The sequence below is a fragment of the Oncorhynchus nerka genome, linkage group LG20 (genome assembly GCF_034236695.1).
Source record: "Oncorhynchus nerka isolate Pitt River linkage group LG20, Oner_Uvic_2.0, whole genome shotgun sequence".
Classification (NCBI taxonomy): Eukaryota; Metazoa; Chordata; class Actinopteri; order Salmoniformes; family Salmonidae; genus Oncorhynchus; species Oncorhynchus nerka.
The window spans coordinates 6,966,040-6,982,816 of record NC_088415.1 but is presented as its reverse complement, the minus strand read 5'-3'; the positions used below and the strand labels follow the sequence as shown (position 1 = coordinate 6,982,816).

Genomic DNA, 16,777 nt, shown 5'->3' with positions numbered 1-16,777 from the left:
TGTTCCTGGAGAGCTACCCTCCTATAGGTTCACTCCAGCCCTGTTCCTGGAGAGCTACCCTCCTAGTGAACCTATAGGAGGGTAGCTCTCCAGGAACAGGGTTGGAAGTGAACCTATAGGAGGGTAGCTCTCCAGGAACAGGGTTGGAGTTTAAACCTATAGGAGGGTAGCTCTCCAGGAACAGGGCTGAAGTTTAAACCTATAGGAGGGTAGCTCTCCAGGAACAGTGTTGGAGTATCCTGATTTAATGGTTAAGATGTTGGATAAGAAGTGGCTGGTTCAGTTGCAACAGTTACACTACCTTGCCTTCATTTGACATCTTTTCAGGTGAACTATAATGTACTATGACAAAGGAGCCAGGTAGTTAGCTACTGTAGCTCACCTGAATTTGACATCTTTGCAGATGAACCTCTCCTCATTGACCCCGCCGGTCTTGATCCTGCACCGAAGGATGTCCTGGTCGTTAGGGGTGTAGTCAGCCTGGGTGATGCGTTCCAGGTCACTGAGGAAGCTGTGTGAGAGGCAGTCAATCAATGAATCAATCAAGATCAGATCACTGAGTTAGCTGTGGGAGAGAGGCAGTCAATGAATCAATCAAGATCAGATCACTGAGTTAGCTGTGGGAAAGAGGCAGAGTAAATCAATCAACTAATCAATAAAATATATTTATAAAGCGTTTTTTAGATCAGCAGTTATTACAGAGTGCTTTACAGTAACTAGACCCCAAAGACAACAGCACTGTCTAGCATCCACAGAGGCCATAGACCAGGGATCTCCAACTGGCGGCCCACAGGCCAAACTTTGGCCCGTGATTGATTTTATTTGGCCCCTCAATTTTTCTGAACACCAAAAAAAAACACTGAACAAAAATACAAATGCAACATGCAACATTTTCAAAGATTTTTAGAGTTACAGTTCATATACGCAAATCAGTGAATTTAAATGAATGAATTTGGCCCTAATCTATCGATTTCACATGACTGGGAATACAGATATGCATCTGTGGATCAGAAAACCAGTCAGTATCTGGTGTGACCACCATTTGCCATGGGGCACTCTGTTCACAATGCCTCATGCAGCGCGACACATCTCCTTCACATAGAGTTGTTCAGGCTGTTGATTGGTGGCCTGTGGAATGTTGTTCCTCTCCTCTTCAATGGCTGTATGAAGTTGCTGGATATTGTCAGGAACTGGAACACGCTGTCATACACGTCGATCCAGAGCATCTTAAACATTCTAAATGGGTGACATGTCTGGTGAGTATGCAGGCCATGGAAGAACGGGGACATTTTTCAGCTTTCATGAATTGCGTACAGATCCTTGAGACGGGGCCATGCGTTTTCATGCTGAAACGGTGATGGCAGCTGATGAATGGCACAACAATGGGCCTCAGGATCTCATCACGATATCTCATTGTCATCCATAAAATGCTTTTGTGTTCGTTGTCCGTGGCTTATACCTGCCCCATACCGTAACCCCACCTCCACCGTGGGGCCCTCTGTTCACAACGTTGACATCAGTAAACACCATACCGTAACCCCACCTCCACCGTGGGGCCCTCTGTTCACAACGTTGACATCAGTAAACACCATACCGTAACCCCACCTCCACCGTGGGGCCCTCTGTTCACAACGTTGACATCAGTAAACACCATACCGTAACCCCACCTCCACCGTGGGGCCCTCTGTTCACAACGTTGACATCAGTAAACACCATATCGTAACCCCACCTCCACCGTGGGGCCCTCTGTTCACAACGTTGACATCAGTAAACACCATACCTTAACCCCACCTCCACCGTGGGGCCCTCTGTTAGCAACGTTGACATCAGCAAACCGCTCGCCCACAAGACGCCATACTCCGGGATTCATCCATGAAGATCACACTTCTCCAGCGTTCCAGTGGCCATTGAAGAAGAGCATTTGCCCACTGAAGTCGGTTACAACGCCGAACTGCAGTCAGGTCAAGATCCTGGTGAGGACAACGAGCACGCAGATAAGCTTCCCCGAGACGATTTCTGAACATTTCTACAGAAATTCTTCCATTGTGCAAACCCACAGTTTCATCAGATGTCCGGGTGGCTGGTCTCAGACGATCCCGCACGGGAAGAAGCCGGATGTGGATGTCCTGGGCTGGCGTGGTTGCACGTGGTCTACGGGTTGTGAGGCCGGTTGGGCGTTCTGCCAAATTCTCTAAAACGGCAATGGAGGCGGCTTATGGTAGAGAAATTAACATTCAATACTCTGGTGGACATTCCTGTAGTCAGCATGCCAATTGCACGCTCCCTCAACATGAGACATCTGTGGCAAAACTGCACATTTGAGAGTGGCCTTTTATTGTCCCCAGTACAAAGTGCACTTGTGTAATGATCATGCTGTTTAATCAGCTTCTTGATATGCCACACCTGTCAGATGGATGGATTATCTTGGCAAAGGAGAAATGCTCACTAACAGGGATGTAAACAGATGTGAGCACTAAATTTGATAGAAAACCTTTTTGTGCGTATGGACAATTTCTGGGATCTTTTATTTCAGCTCATGAAACATGGAACCAACACTTTACATGTTGCGTTTATATTTTTGTTCAGTATAAAAGACTGTAAAAACACCAGCAAAGTTATTTTAATTGTGTAAATCTGTTCAAAAATATTCCCGTGCATAACAGATGGATAGATGTGTGATCGTATACAAATGGCAGAAAAATTTGAAATGGTCTTTTAGTCAAATATTATATATTTTTAGGCTTCTTGCTGTCAATTTGCATTCTACAAATGATTTGTAATTATGTTCCGGCCCCCTGACCATCCGATCAAGAGAAAAACATCCCGCGCCTGAATCCGGTTATTGAGCCATGCCATAGACTCACTAGTGAGCGGAGTCGAGGAGATGGTAGCCCTCGGCTGCTGACTCGAAACACTCCTGGATGCCAGGGTCCATCCACAGCTTCTTGATGCACTCAGCCAGCTCAGGAGACATGGTTCCCTCCTCAGTAGAGTTGGATAGGTTCTCCAGCTTCGTGCCTTCATCCTGGACACACAGAGAACAACACCATATACATGCATCAGTATAGTATAGCATAGTATGACGTAACATTACCAGGCAGAAAAGAAACACCTGAAACGACTGTAGATCCACATTCTGGTCTTGGAGAGAATACAAAAACAAACTGTCGGGGGAGGTTCTCTTCTGCACTGTTCAACCAATCCAATGAATGTGGAGGAGCAGTTAAGATGAAGTCTCCCTTAACATCCAAAAAGAGGAAGTTGAGTCACAGGCTCTCATTCCATTTCCCCTGACAACCAGAACAGTATAATATAGTATAACATAAGGTACAGTATACCATGGCTGTATAGTATAACAGTATAGTACAGTATAACCTGTCTATATAGTATAATAGTATAGTATAACAGTATAGTACAGTATAACATGTCTATAGTATAACAGTTTAGTACAGTATAACATGTCTATAGTATAACAGTATAGTATAACATAAGCTTATAAGCTACAGTATAACATGTCTATATAGTATAACATTAAAGTATAGTACAACATAAGGTACAGTACAACATAAGGTACAGTATAACAGTATAGTACAGTATAACAGTACAGTATAACAGTATAGTATAACATAAGGTACAGTATAACATGCATGTATAGTATAACAGTACAGTATAACATGTATGTATAGTATAACATAAGGTACAGTATAACAGTATAGTACAGTAAACATGTCTATAGTATAACAGTATAGTATAACATGTCTATATAGTATAACAATATAGTATAACATAAGCTACAGTATAACATGTCTATATAGTATAACATACGGTCAGTATAACATGTATGTACATTATAACAGTATAGTGTAGTATAACAGTATAACATGTCTGTATAGTATAGTATAGTACAGTATAACATGTCTATAGTATAACAGTATAGTATAGTATAACATAAGGTACAGTATAACAGTATAGTGTAGTATAACAGTATAGTACAGTATAACATGTCTATATAGTATAACAGTATAGTATAACATGTCTATATAGTATTATAACATAGTATAACATAAGGTACAGTATAACATGTCTATAGTATAACAGTATAGTATACCATGTCTATATAGTATAACATAAGGTACAGTATAACATGTCTATAGTATAACAGTATAGTATAATATAGTATAACATAAGGTACAGTATAACATGGCTGTATAGTATAACAGTATAGTACAGTATAACATGTCTATAGTATAACAGTTTAGTATAGTATAACATGTCTATATAGTATAACAGTATAGTACAGTATAACAGTATAGTATAACATAAGGTACAGTATAACATGTATGTATAGTATAACATAAGGTAGAGTATAACAGTATAGTATAACATGTCTATAGTATAACAGTATAGTATAACATGTCTATAGTATAACAGTATAGTATAACATAAGGTACAGTATAACATGTATGTATAGTATAACATAAGGTAGAGTATAACAGTATAGTATAACATGTCTATAGTATAACAGTATAGTATAACATAAGCTACAGTATAACATGTCTACAGTATAACAGTATAGTATAACAATACAGTATAACATGTATGTATATTATAACAGTATAGTGTAGTATAACAGTATAACATGTCTGTATAGTATAATAGTATAGTATAGTACAGTATAACATGTCTATAGTATAACAGTATAGTATAGTATGACATAGTATAGTATGACATTATAGTATAGTATGACATTATAGTATAGTATAACATTATAGTATAGTATGACATTATAGTATAGTATAACAGTATAGTGTAGTATAACATGTCTGTATAGTATAACAGTATAGTGTAGTATAACAGGGTACAGTATAACATGTCTGTATAGTATAACAACATGTCTATATAGTATTATAGTATAGTATAACATAAGGTACAGTATAACAGTATAGTGTAGTATAACAGTATAGTATAGTATAACATGTCTATATAGTATTATAGTATAGTATAACATAAGGTACAGTATAACATGTCTGTATAGTATAACAGTATAGTGTAGTATAACATGTCTATATAGTATTATAGTATAGTATAACATAAGGTACAGTATAACAGTATAGTGTAGTATAACAGTATAGTACAGTATAACATGTCTATAGTATAACAGTATAGTACAGTATAACATGTCTATAGTATAACATGTCTGTATAGTATAACAGTATAGTGTAGTATAACAGGGTACAGTATATTATAGTATTGTGTCACACACACACACAAACACCCAGCCTGCAGTACCCACCTCCGCAGCCGGTGATCCGTACTTGATCCCCAGGATGCCCATGCCTCTGACGATAGACAGAGCTGACTGCAGGATGTTACCAAAGATCGCCCCTCTGGATGACACCTTCTCCTCCTTGTTAAAACCACCCAGGTGAAGGATTCTGGGAAGAAGAAGAAGAAGAAAAAGAAGAAGTATTGGGTTAGTATTGAGTTATTCCACTTTTTTAAAAATTGTTTAACGTAGTCCTTGTTGTGCATAGAGTTGTATGGTTTGTTTAACTTTGTGACATCTGAGTCTCAGTGTCACTCTGTTAAAGTGGAATTTCCCTGTGGCTCAATTATCCAAACTGCCACCTAGTGGTGCTTCTGTGGCAGTGCAGCTCACTTCTCTGCTGCCCCATATTAACAGAGAGAGAACCCGAAAAAGCGTACTTCATTTGTAACTTAACTTACTTCATTTGTTTTACAATGGTGCTTTTCCCAGACTCCTCAGCACCTGAAAGAAAACAAAAATACACCATTCATTACAACAGTTAAATAAAGGTCAACAATGTCATTTTTAATTACAAAGGGTTTTGTCAGTGACTGGCTCAAAAAAACGAGCTGACAAGGTGAAAAACCTGCCGATTTGTCCCCTTGAGCAAGGCACTTAGCCCTAATTTGTGTTCTACTATGACTGACCCTGTAAAACAACACATTTCACTACACTATCCGGTGTACGTGACAATAAAATATCTTAATACTCCTGGACCTGGTGGCCAGCGAAACATAGGGTTATTCCCAAATGGCACCCTCTTCCCTATATAGTGCCCTAATTTTGACCAGAGCCCCATGGGACAGATTGAAAATAGAGCAGTTTGACAGAACAGTCTGTGTGGAGATCACTGACATCTCCTTACTGGGACTCAGAACACACCAGGACAAAGGTCTGGATGTCACTTAAAAACCTTTATTTTAAAACCTTCATTTTAAACGCTATTGTTTGACCAGTGCTTAATAGGATGCCATTTGAGAGGCAGCCTGGGTCTCTCAGAGACTTCAGGGAAAAAAAGACCTTGATGTCACCTAAAATATTTATTTTAAACCTTTATTTTAAAACCTTTAAAACGAATATACTATGGGTCCCGACCCCAACATGTAACCAGACCAGTGCAGTACGGCTCAGCTCGTTTTTTGAGCTCAGATGGACCCTTATTCCCTACATAGTGCACTACTTTAGACCAGAGCCCTATGGAACCATCTTCCCTACATAGTGCACTACTTTAGACCAGAGCCCTATGGAACCCTCTTCCCTACATAGTGCACTACTTTAGACCAGAGCCCTATGGAACCCTCTTCCCTACATAGTGCACTACTTTAGACCAGAGCCCTATGGAACCCTCTTCCCTACATAGTGCACTACTTTAGACCAGAGCCCTATGGAACCATCTTCCCTACATAGTGCACTACTTTAGACCAGAGCCCTATGGAACCCTCTTCCCTACATAGTGCACGACTGCTTAAATAGGGTTCCATGTGGGACCAACCTGGTTCTCTCAGGCAGATTAGGCCAAAGGCCTCGATGCCACTTATTTAAACCCCTTTATTTAAACACCATATTGAAAAGAAGAAGACTAAAGCTTTATTGTGTTTTTAGCCTCGCTTACAGTTCATGTAATTCGGTGTCCAGCTGTATCAACCTGCTACTTTCAAATGTCCCATAAATTCAGTCAATCAACACTATGGTACCGACCCCACCCTGCACCAAGCCCGTGTGTTAGTACCTATTGCTCAGCACTTACCCTGGTTCCAGTTCTGTTTGCTTGCCATGACTAAAGCGGCATGACAACGAACATAGAAAGGAATAGGTTATACAACACAAACAATGTGGTGCCCAGGCTCTCAGCTGAGCTTAAAGACTCTCTCTACAGGTCTCTCTGTTAACCATCACGCCTACATCCTGCTGCCTCTCTCCGGTTGCTCGACGTGGCCTGTTGTCTCATCATTACGCACACCTGTCACCGTCGTTACGCGCACCTGCGCCTCATGACACTCACCTGGACTCCATCACCTTCCTGATTACCTCCCCTGTATCTGTCATTCCGCTTTGTTCTCTCCTCAGGCGTTATTGACTCAGTTTCATGTCTGTACGCTTTCCATATTTATTATTTTGTACTATGTTCTATTTATTATAAAATGTGCAATTCCTGTACTTCCTGACTCCCAGTGTACACCTTACAATGTATCCGTTGTAAAAGAGGTATTCTGGCCTCAGTGGGACTTCCTGGACAAATAAAGGTTCAATAAAAACAAAATAAAAATTGGGCAATAGAAACCCAAGAGGGAGCATCTTCTGAAGGAGATGGGTTCTTTATTTAGTCTACTCTAATTGGTTAAGTCCTGCACCACTCCTAGTCACAGATAGCACCCATTGGCTCAGTGCCCATCCAGATTAAGGTTGGCCCGCCCTCATCTTCATCCACCTCCCTATTGAGTGTTGAGCTTTATGTCTCCTGTGTCTTAACACATCAAGCATTATGTAACCTGGTCCTGTGTCTTAACACATCAAGCATTATGTAACCTGGTCCTGTGTCTTAACACAACAAGCATTATGTAACCTGGTCCTGTGTCTTAACACATCAAGCATTATGTAACCTGGTCCTGTCTTAACACATCAAGCATTATGTAACCTGATCCTGTCTTAACACATCAAGCATTATGTAACCTGATCCTGTCTTAACACAACAAGCATTATGTAACCTGGTCCTGTCTTAACACATCAAGCATTATGTAACCTGGTCCTGTGTCTTAACACATCAAGCATTATGTAACCTGATCCTGTCTTAACACATCAAGCATAATGTAACCTGGAAACATTATGTAACCTGGAAACATTATGTAACCTGGAAACATTATGTAACCTGGAAACATTATGTAACCTGGAAACATTATGTAACCTGGAAACATAATGTAACCTGGAAACATAATGTAACCTGGAAACATTATGTAACCTGGAAACATTATGTAACCTAGTCAAACCCTGCTGATCTGAGAACCCATCTGAACCCTGCTGATCTGAGAACCTAGTCAAACCCTGCTGATCTGAGAACCTAGTCAAACCCTGCTGATCTGAGAACCTAGTCAAACCCTGCTGATCTGAGAACCTAGTCAAACCTTGCTGATCTGAGAACCTAGTCAAACCCTGCTGATCTGAGAACCTAGTCAAACCCTGCTGATCTGAGAACCTAGTCAAACCCTGCTGATCTGAGAACCCAGTCAAACCCTGCTGATCTGAGAACCTAGTCAAACCCTGCTGATCTGAGAACCCTGCTGATCTGAGAACCTAGTCAAACCCTGCTGATCTGAGAACCTAGTCAAACCCTGCTGATCTGAGAACCTAGTCAAACCCTGCTGATCTGAGAACCTAGTCAAACCCTGCTGATCTGAGAACCTAGTCTAACCCTGCTGATCTGAGAATCTAGTCAAATCCTGCTGATCTGAGAACCTAGTCAAACCCTGCTGATCTGAGAACCCATCTGAACCCTGCTGATCTGAGAACCTAGTCAAACCCTGCTGATCTGAGAACCCATCTGAACCCTGCTGATCTGAGAACCCATCTGAACCCTGCTGATCTGAGAACCTAGTCAAACCCTGCTGATCTGAGAACCCAGTCAAACCCTGCTGATCTGAGAACCTAGTCAAACCCTGCTGATCTGAGAACCTACAAAGATCTCAAACCCTGCTGATCTGAGAACCTAGTCAAACCCTGCTGATCTGAGAATCTAGTCAAACCCTGCTGATCTGAGAACCTAGTCAAACCCTGCTGATCTGAGAACCCATCTGAACCCTGCTGATCTGAGAACCTAGTCAAACCCTGCTGATCTGAGAACCCAGTCAAACCCTGCTGATCTGAGAACCCATCTGAACCCTGCTGATCTGAGAAACCATCTGAACCCTGCTGATCTGAGAACCCATCTGAACCCTGCTGATCTGAGAACCTAGTCAAACCCTGCTGATCTGAGAACCTAGTCAAACCCTGCTGATCTGAGAACCTAGTCAAACCCTGCTGATCTGAGAACCCAGTCAAACCCTGCTGATCTGAGAACCTAGTCAAACCCTGCTGATCTGAGAACCTAGTCAAACCCTGCTGATCTGAGAACCTAGTCAAACCCTGCTGATCTGAGAACCCTGATCTCAAACCCTGCTGATCTGAGAACCTAGTCAAACCCTGCTGATCTCTGAGTCAAACCCATCTGAGAAACCCTGCTGATCTGAGAACCTAGTCAAACCCTGCTGATCTGAGAACCTAGTCAAACCCTGCTGATCTGAGAACCTAGTCAAACCCTGCTGATCTGAGAACCTCAAAGATCTCAAACCCTGCTGATCTGAGAACCTAGTCATCTGAACCCAGTCAAACCCTGCTGATCTGAGAACCTGTCAAACCCTGCTGATCTGAGAACCTCAAGATCTCAAACCCTGCTGATCTGAGAACCCAGTCAAACCCTGCTGATCTGAGAACCTAGTCAAACCCTGCTGATCTGAGAACCTAGTCAAACCCTGCTGATCTGAGAACCTAGTCAAACCCTGCTGATCTGAGAACCCAGTCAAACCCTGCTGATCTGAGAACCCAGTCAAACCCTGCTGATCTGAGAACCTAGTCAAACCCTGCTGATCTGAGAACCTAGTCAAACCCTGCTGATCTGAGAACCCATCTGAACCCTGCTGATCTGAGAACCTAGTCAAACCCTGCTGATCTGAGAACCTAGTCAAACCCTGCTGATCTGAGAACCTAGTCAAACCCTGCTGATCTGAGAACCCAGTCAAACCCTGCTGATCTGAGAACCTAGTCAAACCCTGCTGATCTGAGAACCTAGTCAAACCCTGCTGATCTGAGAACCTAGTCAAACCCTGCTGATCTGAGAACCCAGTCAAACCCTGCTGATCTGAGAACCTAGTCAAACCCTGCTGATCTGAGAACCCATCTGAACCCTGCTGATCTGAGAACCTAGTCAAACCCTGCTGATCTGAGAACCTAGTCAAACCCTGCTGATCTGAGAACCCAGTCAAACCCTGCTGATCTGAGAACCTAGTCAAACCCTGCTGATCTGAGAACCCATCTGAACCCTGCTGATCTGAGAACCTAGTCAAACCCTGCTGATCTGAGAACCCAGTCAAACCCTGCTGATCTGAGAACCTAGTCAAACCCTGCTGATCTGAGAACCTAGTCAAACCCTGCTGATCTGAGAACCTAGTCAAACCCTGCTGATCTGAGAACCCAGTCAAACCCTGCTGATCTGAGAACCTAGTCAAACCCTGCTGATCTGAGAACCCATCTGAACCCTGCTGATCTGAGAACCTAGTCAAACCCTGCTGATCTGAGAACCTAGTCAAACCCTGCTGATCTGAGAACCTAGTCAAACCCTGCTGATCTGAGAACCTAGTCAAACCCTGCTGATCTGAGAACCCATCTGAACCCTGCTGATCTGAGAACCTAGTCAAACCCTGCTGATCTGAGAACCTAGTCAAACCCTGCTGATCTGAGAACCCATCTGAACCCTGCTGATCTGAGAACCTAGTCAAACCCTGCTGATCTGAGAACCCATCTGAACCCTGCTGATCTGAGAACCCATCTGAACCCTGCTGATCTGAGAACCCATCTGAACCCTGCTGATCTGAGAACCTAGTCAAACCCTGCTGATCTGAGAACCTAGTCAAACCCTGCTGATCTGAGAACCCATCTGAACCCTGCTGATCTGAGAACCTAGTCAAACCCTGCTGATCTGAGAACCCATCTGAACCCTGCTGATCTGAGAACCCATCTGAACCCTGCTGATCTGAGAACCCATCTGAACCCTGCTGATCTGAGAACCTAGTCAAACCCTGCTGATCTGAGAACCCATCTGAACCCTGCTGATCTGAGAACCTAGTCAAACCCTGCTGATCTGAGAACCTAGTCAAACCCTGCTGATCTGAGAACCCAGTCAAACCCTGCTGATCTGAGAACCCATCTGAACCCTGCTGATCTGAGAACCCATCTGAACCCTGCTGATCTGAGAACCTAGTCAAACCCTGCTGATCTGAGAACCTAGTCAAACCCTGCTGATCTGAGAACCCATCTGAACCCTGCTGATCTCAGAAACCATCTGAACCCTGCTGATCTCAGAACCCATCTGAACCCTGCTGATCTGAGAACCCATCTGAACCCATACATCATAGGTGCTGGAAGAGGAACTAGGTGAAAAGAACACTAAGTCAGAGCCAGCACAGTACAGTTTGGATTGGGTCAGAATGATGTGGAGTAAAGTACTTAAATATAAATACTTTAAAGTACTACTTAAGTCGTTTTGGGGGGTCTCTGTAATTCACTATTTATTTTTTTGAAAACTTTTACTTTTACTCCACTACATTCCTAAAGAAAATAATGTACTTTTTACTCCATACATTTTTCCTGACACACAAAAGTACTCGTTACATTTTGAATGCTTAGCAGGACAGAAAAAGGGTCCAATTCACACACTTATCAAGAGAACCTCCCTGACATCTACTGCCTCTAAACTGGTGGACTCATTAAACACAAGGGCTTTGTTATGTCTGAGTGTTGGAGTGTGCCCCTGTCTATCGTAAATTTAAAAAACAAGAAAATCATGCCTTCTGGTTTGCTTAATATAAGGAATTTGAAATTATTAATACTTTTACTTTTAATACTTAAGTATATTTAGCAATTACATTTACTTTTGATACTTAAATATATTTAAAACCAAATAATTTTAGACTTTTACTCAAGTAGTATTTTACTGGGTGATTTTCACTTTTACTTGAGTCATTTTCTATTAAAAACTTCTTATGGCTGAGATCCCGCTAACGGGATCGATATGACAACAGCCAGTGAAAGTGCAGGGAGCCAAATTCAAAGAACAGATATCTCCTAATTTAAAATTCCTCAAACATACAAGTATCTTATACCATTTCAAAGGTAATCTAATTTCAAAAAGGCTTTGCAGCTAAAGCACCACAAACGATTATTTTAGGTCACCGCCAAGTCACAGAAAAACACAGCCATTTTTCCAAGCCAAAGACAGGAGTCATAAAAAGCAGAAATAGAGATAAAATGAATCACTAACCTTTAATGATCTTCATCAGATGACACTCATAGGACTTCATGTTACACAATGCATGTATGTTTTGTTCGGTAAAGTTCATATTTATATCAAAAAATCTCATCCGGTGATTTTGCAGAGAGCCACAGCAATTTCTAGAAATACTCATAATAAACGTTGATCAAAGATACAAGTGTTAACATGGAATTTTAGATCCACTTCTCCTTAATGCAACCGCTGTGTCAGATTTTTTTTTAAATCTTTAAGGAAAAAGCAAACTATGCAATAATCTGAGTATGGCGCTCAGAGCCCAAACCAGCCAAAAAGATATCCGCGATACTGTGCAGTCAACAGAAGTCAGAAATAAGATGATAAATATTCACTTACCTTTGATGATCTTCATCAGAATGCACTCCCAGGAATCCCAGTTCCACAATAAATGTTTGTTTTGTTCGATAATGTCCATCATTTATGTCCAAATAGCTACTTTTGTTAGCTCGTTATGTAAACAAATCCAAAGTCGCGAAGCGCGTTCACTAGGAGCAGACGAAATGTAAAAAAGTTCCGTTACAGTCCGTAGAAACATGTCAAACGATGTATAGAATCAATCTTTAGGATGTTTTTAACATACATCTTCAATAATGTTCCAACCGTAGAATTCCTTTGTCTGTAGAAAAGCAATGGAATGCGAGCTACCTCTCACGTGAACGAGCGTCACGAGCCTGTGGCACTCTGCCAGACCACTGACTCAATGAGCCCCTCCTTTACAGTAGAAGCCTGAAACAAGTTTCTAAAGACTGTTGACATCTAGTGGAAGCCTTAGGAAGTGCAACATGACCAATATCCCACTGTATCTTCAATAGGGAATGAGTTGATAATCGACTAACCTCAGATTTCCCACTTCCTGGTTGGATTTCTTCTCAGGTTTTTGCCTGCCATATGAGTTCTGTTATACTCACAGACATCATTCAAACAGTTCTAGAAACTTCAGAGTGTTTTCTATCACAATGTACTAATAATATGCATATATTAGCAACTGGGACTGAGTAGCAGGCCCTTTACTCTGGGCACCTTATTCATCCAAGCTACTCAATACTGCCCCCAGCCATAATTAAGGTATCTTTACTTTTACTCAAGTATGGCAATTGGGTACATTTTCCACCACTGTGTGAAAGCACAGTTTGGATTGGGTCAGCAGGATAGTGTGAAAGGTTAAATGCTGTCTGACGAGAGGATGGGTACACCAATCTGGACTGGATTCTGAGACTGGACTAAACCAGTTAGAGTAATAGGCTTGGCCTCTCATCAGCAAGGGAACATGATTGACTTGGACCTAAAGTAGTGATTCTTTCAGCACCTCACTGTGTCCTGACTTTCCCCTGGACTTACAACTCTTCTGGGAGGGAGCAATGTACCTCAGGGAGAAATGTACTTCAATGTACCTCAGGGAAAAATGTACGTCAATGTACCTCAGGGAAAAATGTACGTCAATGTACCTCAGGGAGAAATGTACCTCAGGGAGAAATGTACTTCAATGTACCTCAGGGAAAAATGTACTTCAATGTACCTCAGGGAGAAATGTACTTCAATGTACCTCAGGGAAAAATGTACGTCAATGTACCTCAGGGAGAAATGTACCTCAGGGAGAAATGTACTTCAATGTACCTCAGGGAGAAATGTACTTCAATGTACCTCAGGGAGAAATGTACCTCAATGTACCTCAGGGAGAAATTTACTTTCATGTACCTCAGGGAGAAATGTACTTTAATGTAACTCAGGGAGAAATGTACTTCAATGTACCTCAGGGAGAAATGTACCTCAATGTACCTCAGGGAGAAATGTAACTTAAAGCTCTTAGTCTGAACTTTAACAATGTTCCTTATTTTCTAGGTTCAGTCACATATATCTTAAAACATTCTAAGAGAAAGAACATTATGCCTTGATCGGTGTTTGTTTGCTCTTAACTGTCAATGTTCAGACAAAGTGTTGCTCTTAACCAGGGCTGCCCAACCCTCTTCCTGGAGATCTACAGTCCTGTGTGTTTTCAGTCCAACCCTAATTTACCACACCTGATTCTACTTATTAGCTGCTCAACAAGACCTTAACTAGCTGAATCAGATATGTTAAATTAGGGAAACCTACAGGACAGTAGATCTCCAGGAAGAGGGTTGGACTGAAAACCTACAGGACAGTAGATCTCCAGGAAGAGGGTTGGACTGAAAACCTACAGGACAGTAGATCTCCAGGAAGATGGTTTGGCAGCCCTGCTCTTAACTGTCAATGTTCAGACAAAGTGAATAATCAATTCACAGACAAAAACAGGACTTAATTGTATGTGTTTGATTGAAATGTGATCATAGAGAAAGTATTATATCATTTCATGGACTATATTCAACAGCAGAAACATTACATGTTTTCCAAACAGGTGACATATGGTAATGTCTATTTAATTTCAAATAGTTTTAGTGCTATCGGGAGGCCAAATGTGTTGTGTTAAATGATGCACAACAAATATCCTGTTTATTATTCCATGGTATTTAGTTGAAATATATCCTTTCAGTTTCTATATGAACAGGGAAAAAAATATAATGGGGGATCCTAACCTCTTAAGCCATTAGACCAAAAGGACATCCTTCTGGCTTCTAAGTCTCAGACAGGGTTAACTCTTCACAATAACATGACAATGATTTTCAAATCACCTCCCGATACATTCAGACCAATGGGTTCAGTTCACTTACCCAGCATCAGCACTTTAACTGCCTTAGACTCGGCCAGCTGCTTCTTCAGCTCCTTGGAGTCTATCCCCTCCTCTCCCTCCATCTCCAGATCCTCCGGCTGGTCCATCGACATCTTGGCGGTTAGTTGTCCGGAGTGCCTAACTACACAGAAACAGCCTTTCAGTTCCTTAAACGATGTGCGATCGCACAGATAAAGGAACAATCAGTCGGATCGTTAAGTAGTTGTTTGGCTAGGTAGGCTACTGTTCAAAGGTTGAGTCAGAGTGTCGCTCCTCTGCAGGTTCAGGTGCTAAATGTCACTCGGGTAGTCTTTGTGGTTTAAAGCTCATGTCATAGAACATGGAACCAGAAGCCAAATCCTATTAACACAGCTAATCAGGTCTGGACTGAAGAGACCAAAACACGACCAATTTGGCTCCTCTACGGTTGGTTAGGGATTTGATATGGAGGGATGCATTGACTGTTCCCATTTTCTGTAACTTTGACACCAGAGAATGACCTTTCAGAGGTTTTGTACTGTATATGATTTATTAAAGAGTAAAAATTGGTACCTCCATTAGAGGACTTTAAAATGAAATGTATATATAGGTATATAGCCATTGATTCTTCAAGACTATAACTCAATGCCTTATGAGCTTGTTGTTTTACTCCAATGTTTGTAAACACAGTACATGTAAACAAACGCTGTATAGCCTGAAAACATGGTTCATACTATAATGTTGATATCATGGATGGTCAGTCCTTGTGTCATATCTCTGTCTAGCAGAGAGTGGTTACATTTCTCCAGCCCCGTCCCTCAGCTGTTTAACAGCTTTGTTATTGTTTGAACTGCAGATTGCCCTTTTAAGAGCTCTTGTATATGATTAAAAAGTGCAGGTTCCTATTACCGTGATGCTTCCAGTACTATATAAACCTTGCTGTAAAGGACAATGGGAAAGAAACATTACCGAGCTAGCACAGTACAGGTCAGGTCGGCACGACCGTGTGAGAAGGTTATGGGTGTGTGCAGGCTTTTGATCCAGCACTGCTTTAGCCTGCCTCATCACCCCCTTAGACTAGGGTTAACCTACCTCTTCACAACCTTAGACCAGGGTTAACCTACCTCTTCACAACCTTAGACCAGGGTTAACCTACCTCTTCACAACCTTAGACCAGGGTTAACCTACCTCATCACAACCTTATACCAGGGTTAACCTACCTCATCACCCCCTTAGACCAGGGTTAACCTACCTCTTCACAACCTTAGACCAGGGTTAACCTACCTCTTCACAACCTTAGACCAGGGTTAACCTACCTCTTCACAACCTTATACCAGGGTTAACCTACCTCTTCACAACCTTAGACCAGGGTTAACCTACCTCTTCACAACCTTAGACCAGGGTTAACCTACCTCTTCACAACCTTAGACCAGGGTTAACCTACCTCTTGACAACCTTAGACCAGGGTTAACCTACCTCATCACAACCTTATACCAGGGTTAACCTACCTTTTCACAACCTTAGACCAGGGTTAACCTACCTCTTCACAACCTTAGACCAGGGTTAACCTACCTCTTCACAACCTTAGACCAGGGTTAACCTACCTCATCACAACCTTATACCAGGGTTAACCTACCTCATCACCCCCTTAGACCAGGGTTAACCTACCTCATCACGACCTTAGACCAGGGTTAACCTACCTCATCACCCC

At 41.8% G+C, this 16,777-nt stretch overlaps 1 protein-coding gene across 3 annotated transcripts in view; it reads right to left on the bottom strand.

The window, feature by feature from the left end:
* Nucleotides 1-15,399, bottom strand: part of LOC115123877 (guanine nucleotide-binding protein G(t) subunit alpha-2-like) — a 43,853-nt gene extending 28,454 nt beyond the window's left edge. For 2 of the 3 annotated variants that reach the window (XM_065005158.1, XM_065005159.1), the window contains exons 1-5: nucleotides 15,089-15,399; nucleotides 5,728-5,770; nucleotides 5,294-5,435; nucleotides 2,865-3,025; nucleotides 383-511 (exon numbers count right to left, since the gene is read on the bottom strand). In XM_065005158.1, coding sequence (XP_064861230.1) covers nucleotides 383-511; nucleotides 2,865-3,025; nucleotides 5,294-5,435; nucleotides 5,728-5,770; nucleotides 15,089-15,200 — 587 coding nt within the window. In that variant the 5' untranslated portion in view covers nucleotides 15,201-15,399. Of the gene's footprint in view, nucleotides 1-382; nucleotides 512-2,864; nucleotides 3,026-5,293; nucleotides 5,436-5,727; nucleotides 5,771-7,055; nucleotides 7,198-15,088 lie in introns of those variants that run through there. The other variant, XM_065005160.1, reaches the window with a different exon arrangement.
* Between the last annotated feature and the right edge of the window lie 1,378 nt (nucleotides 15,400-16,777).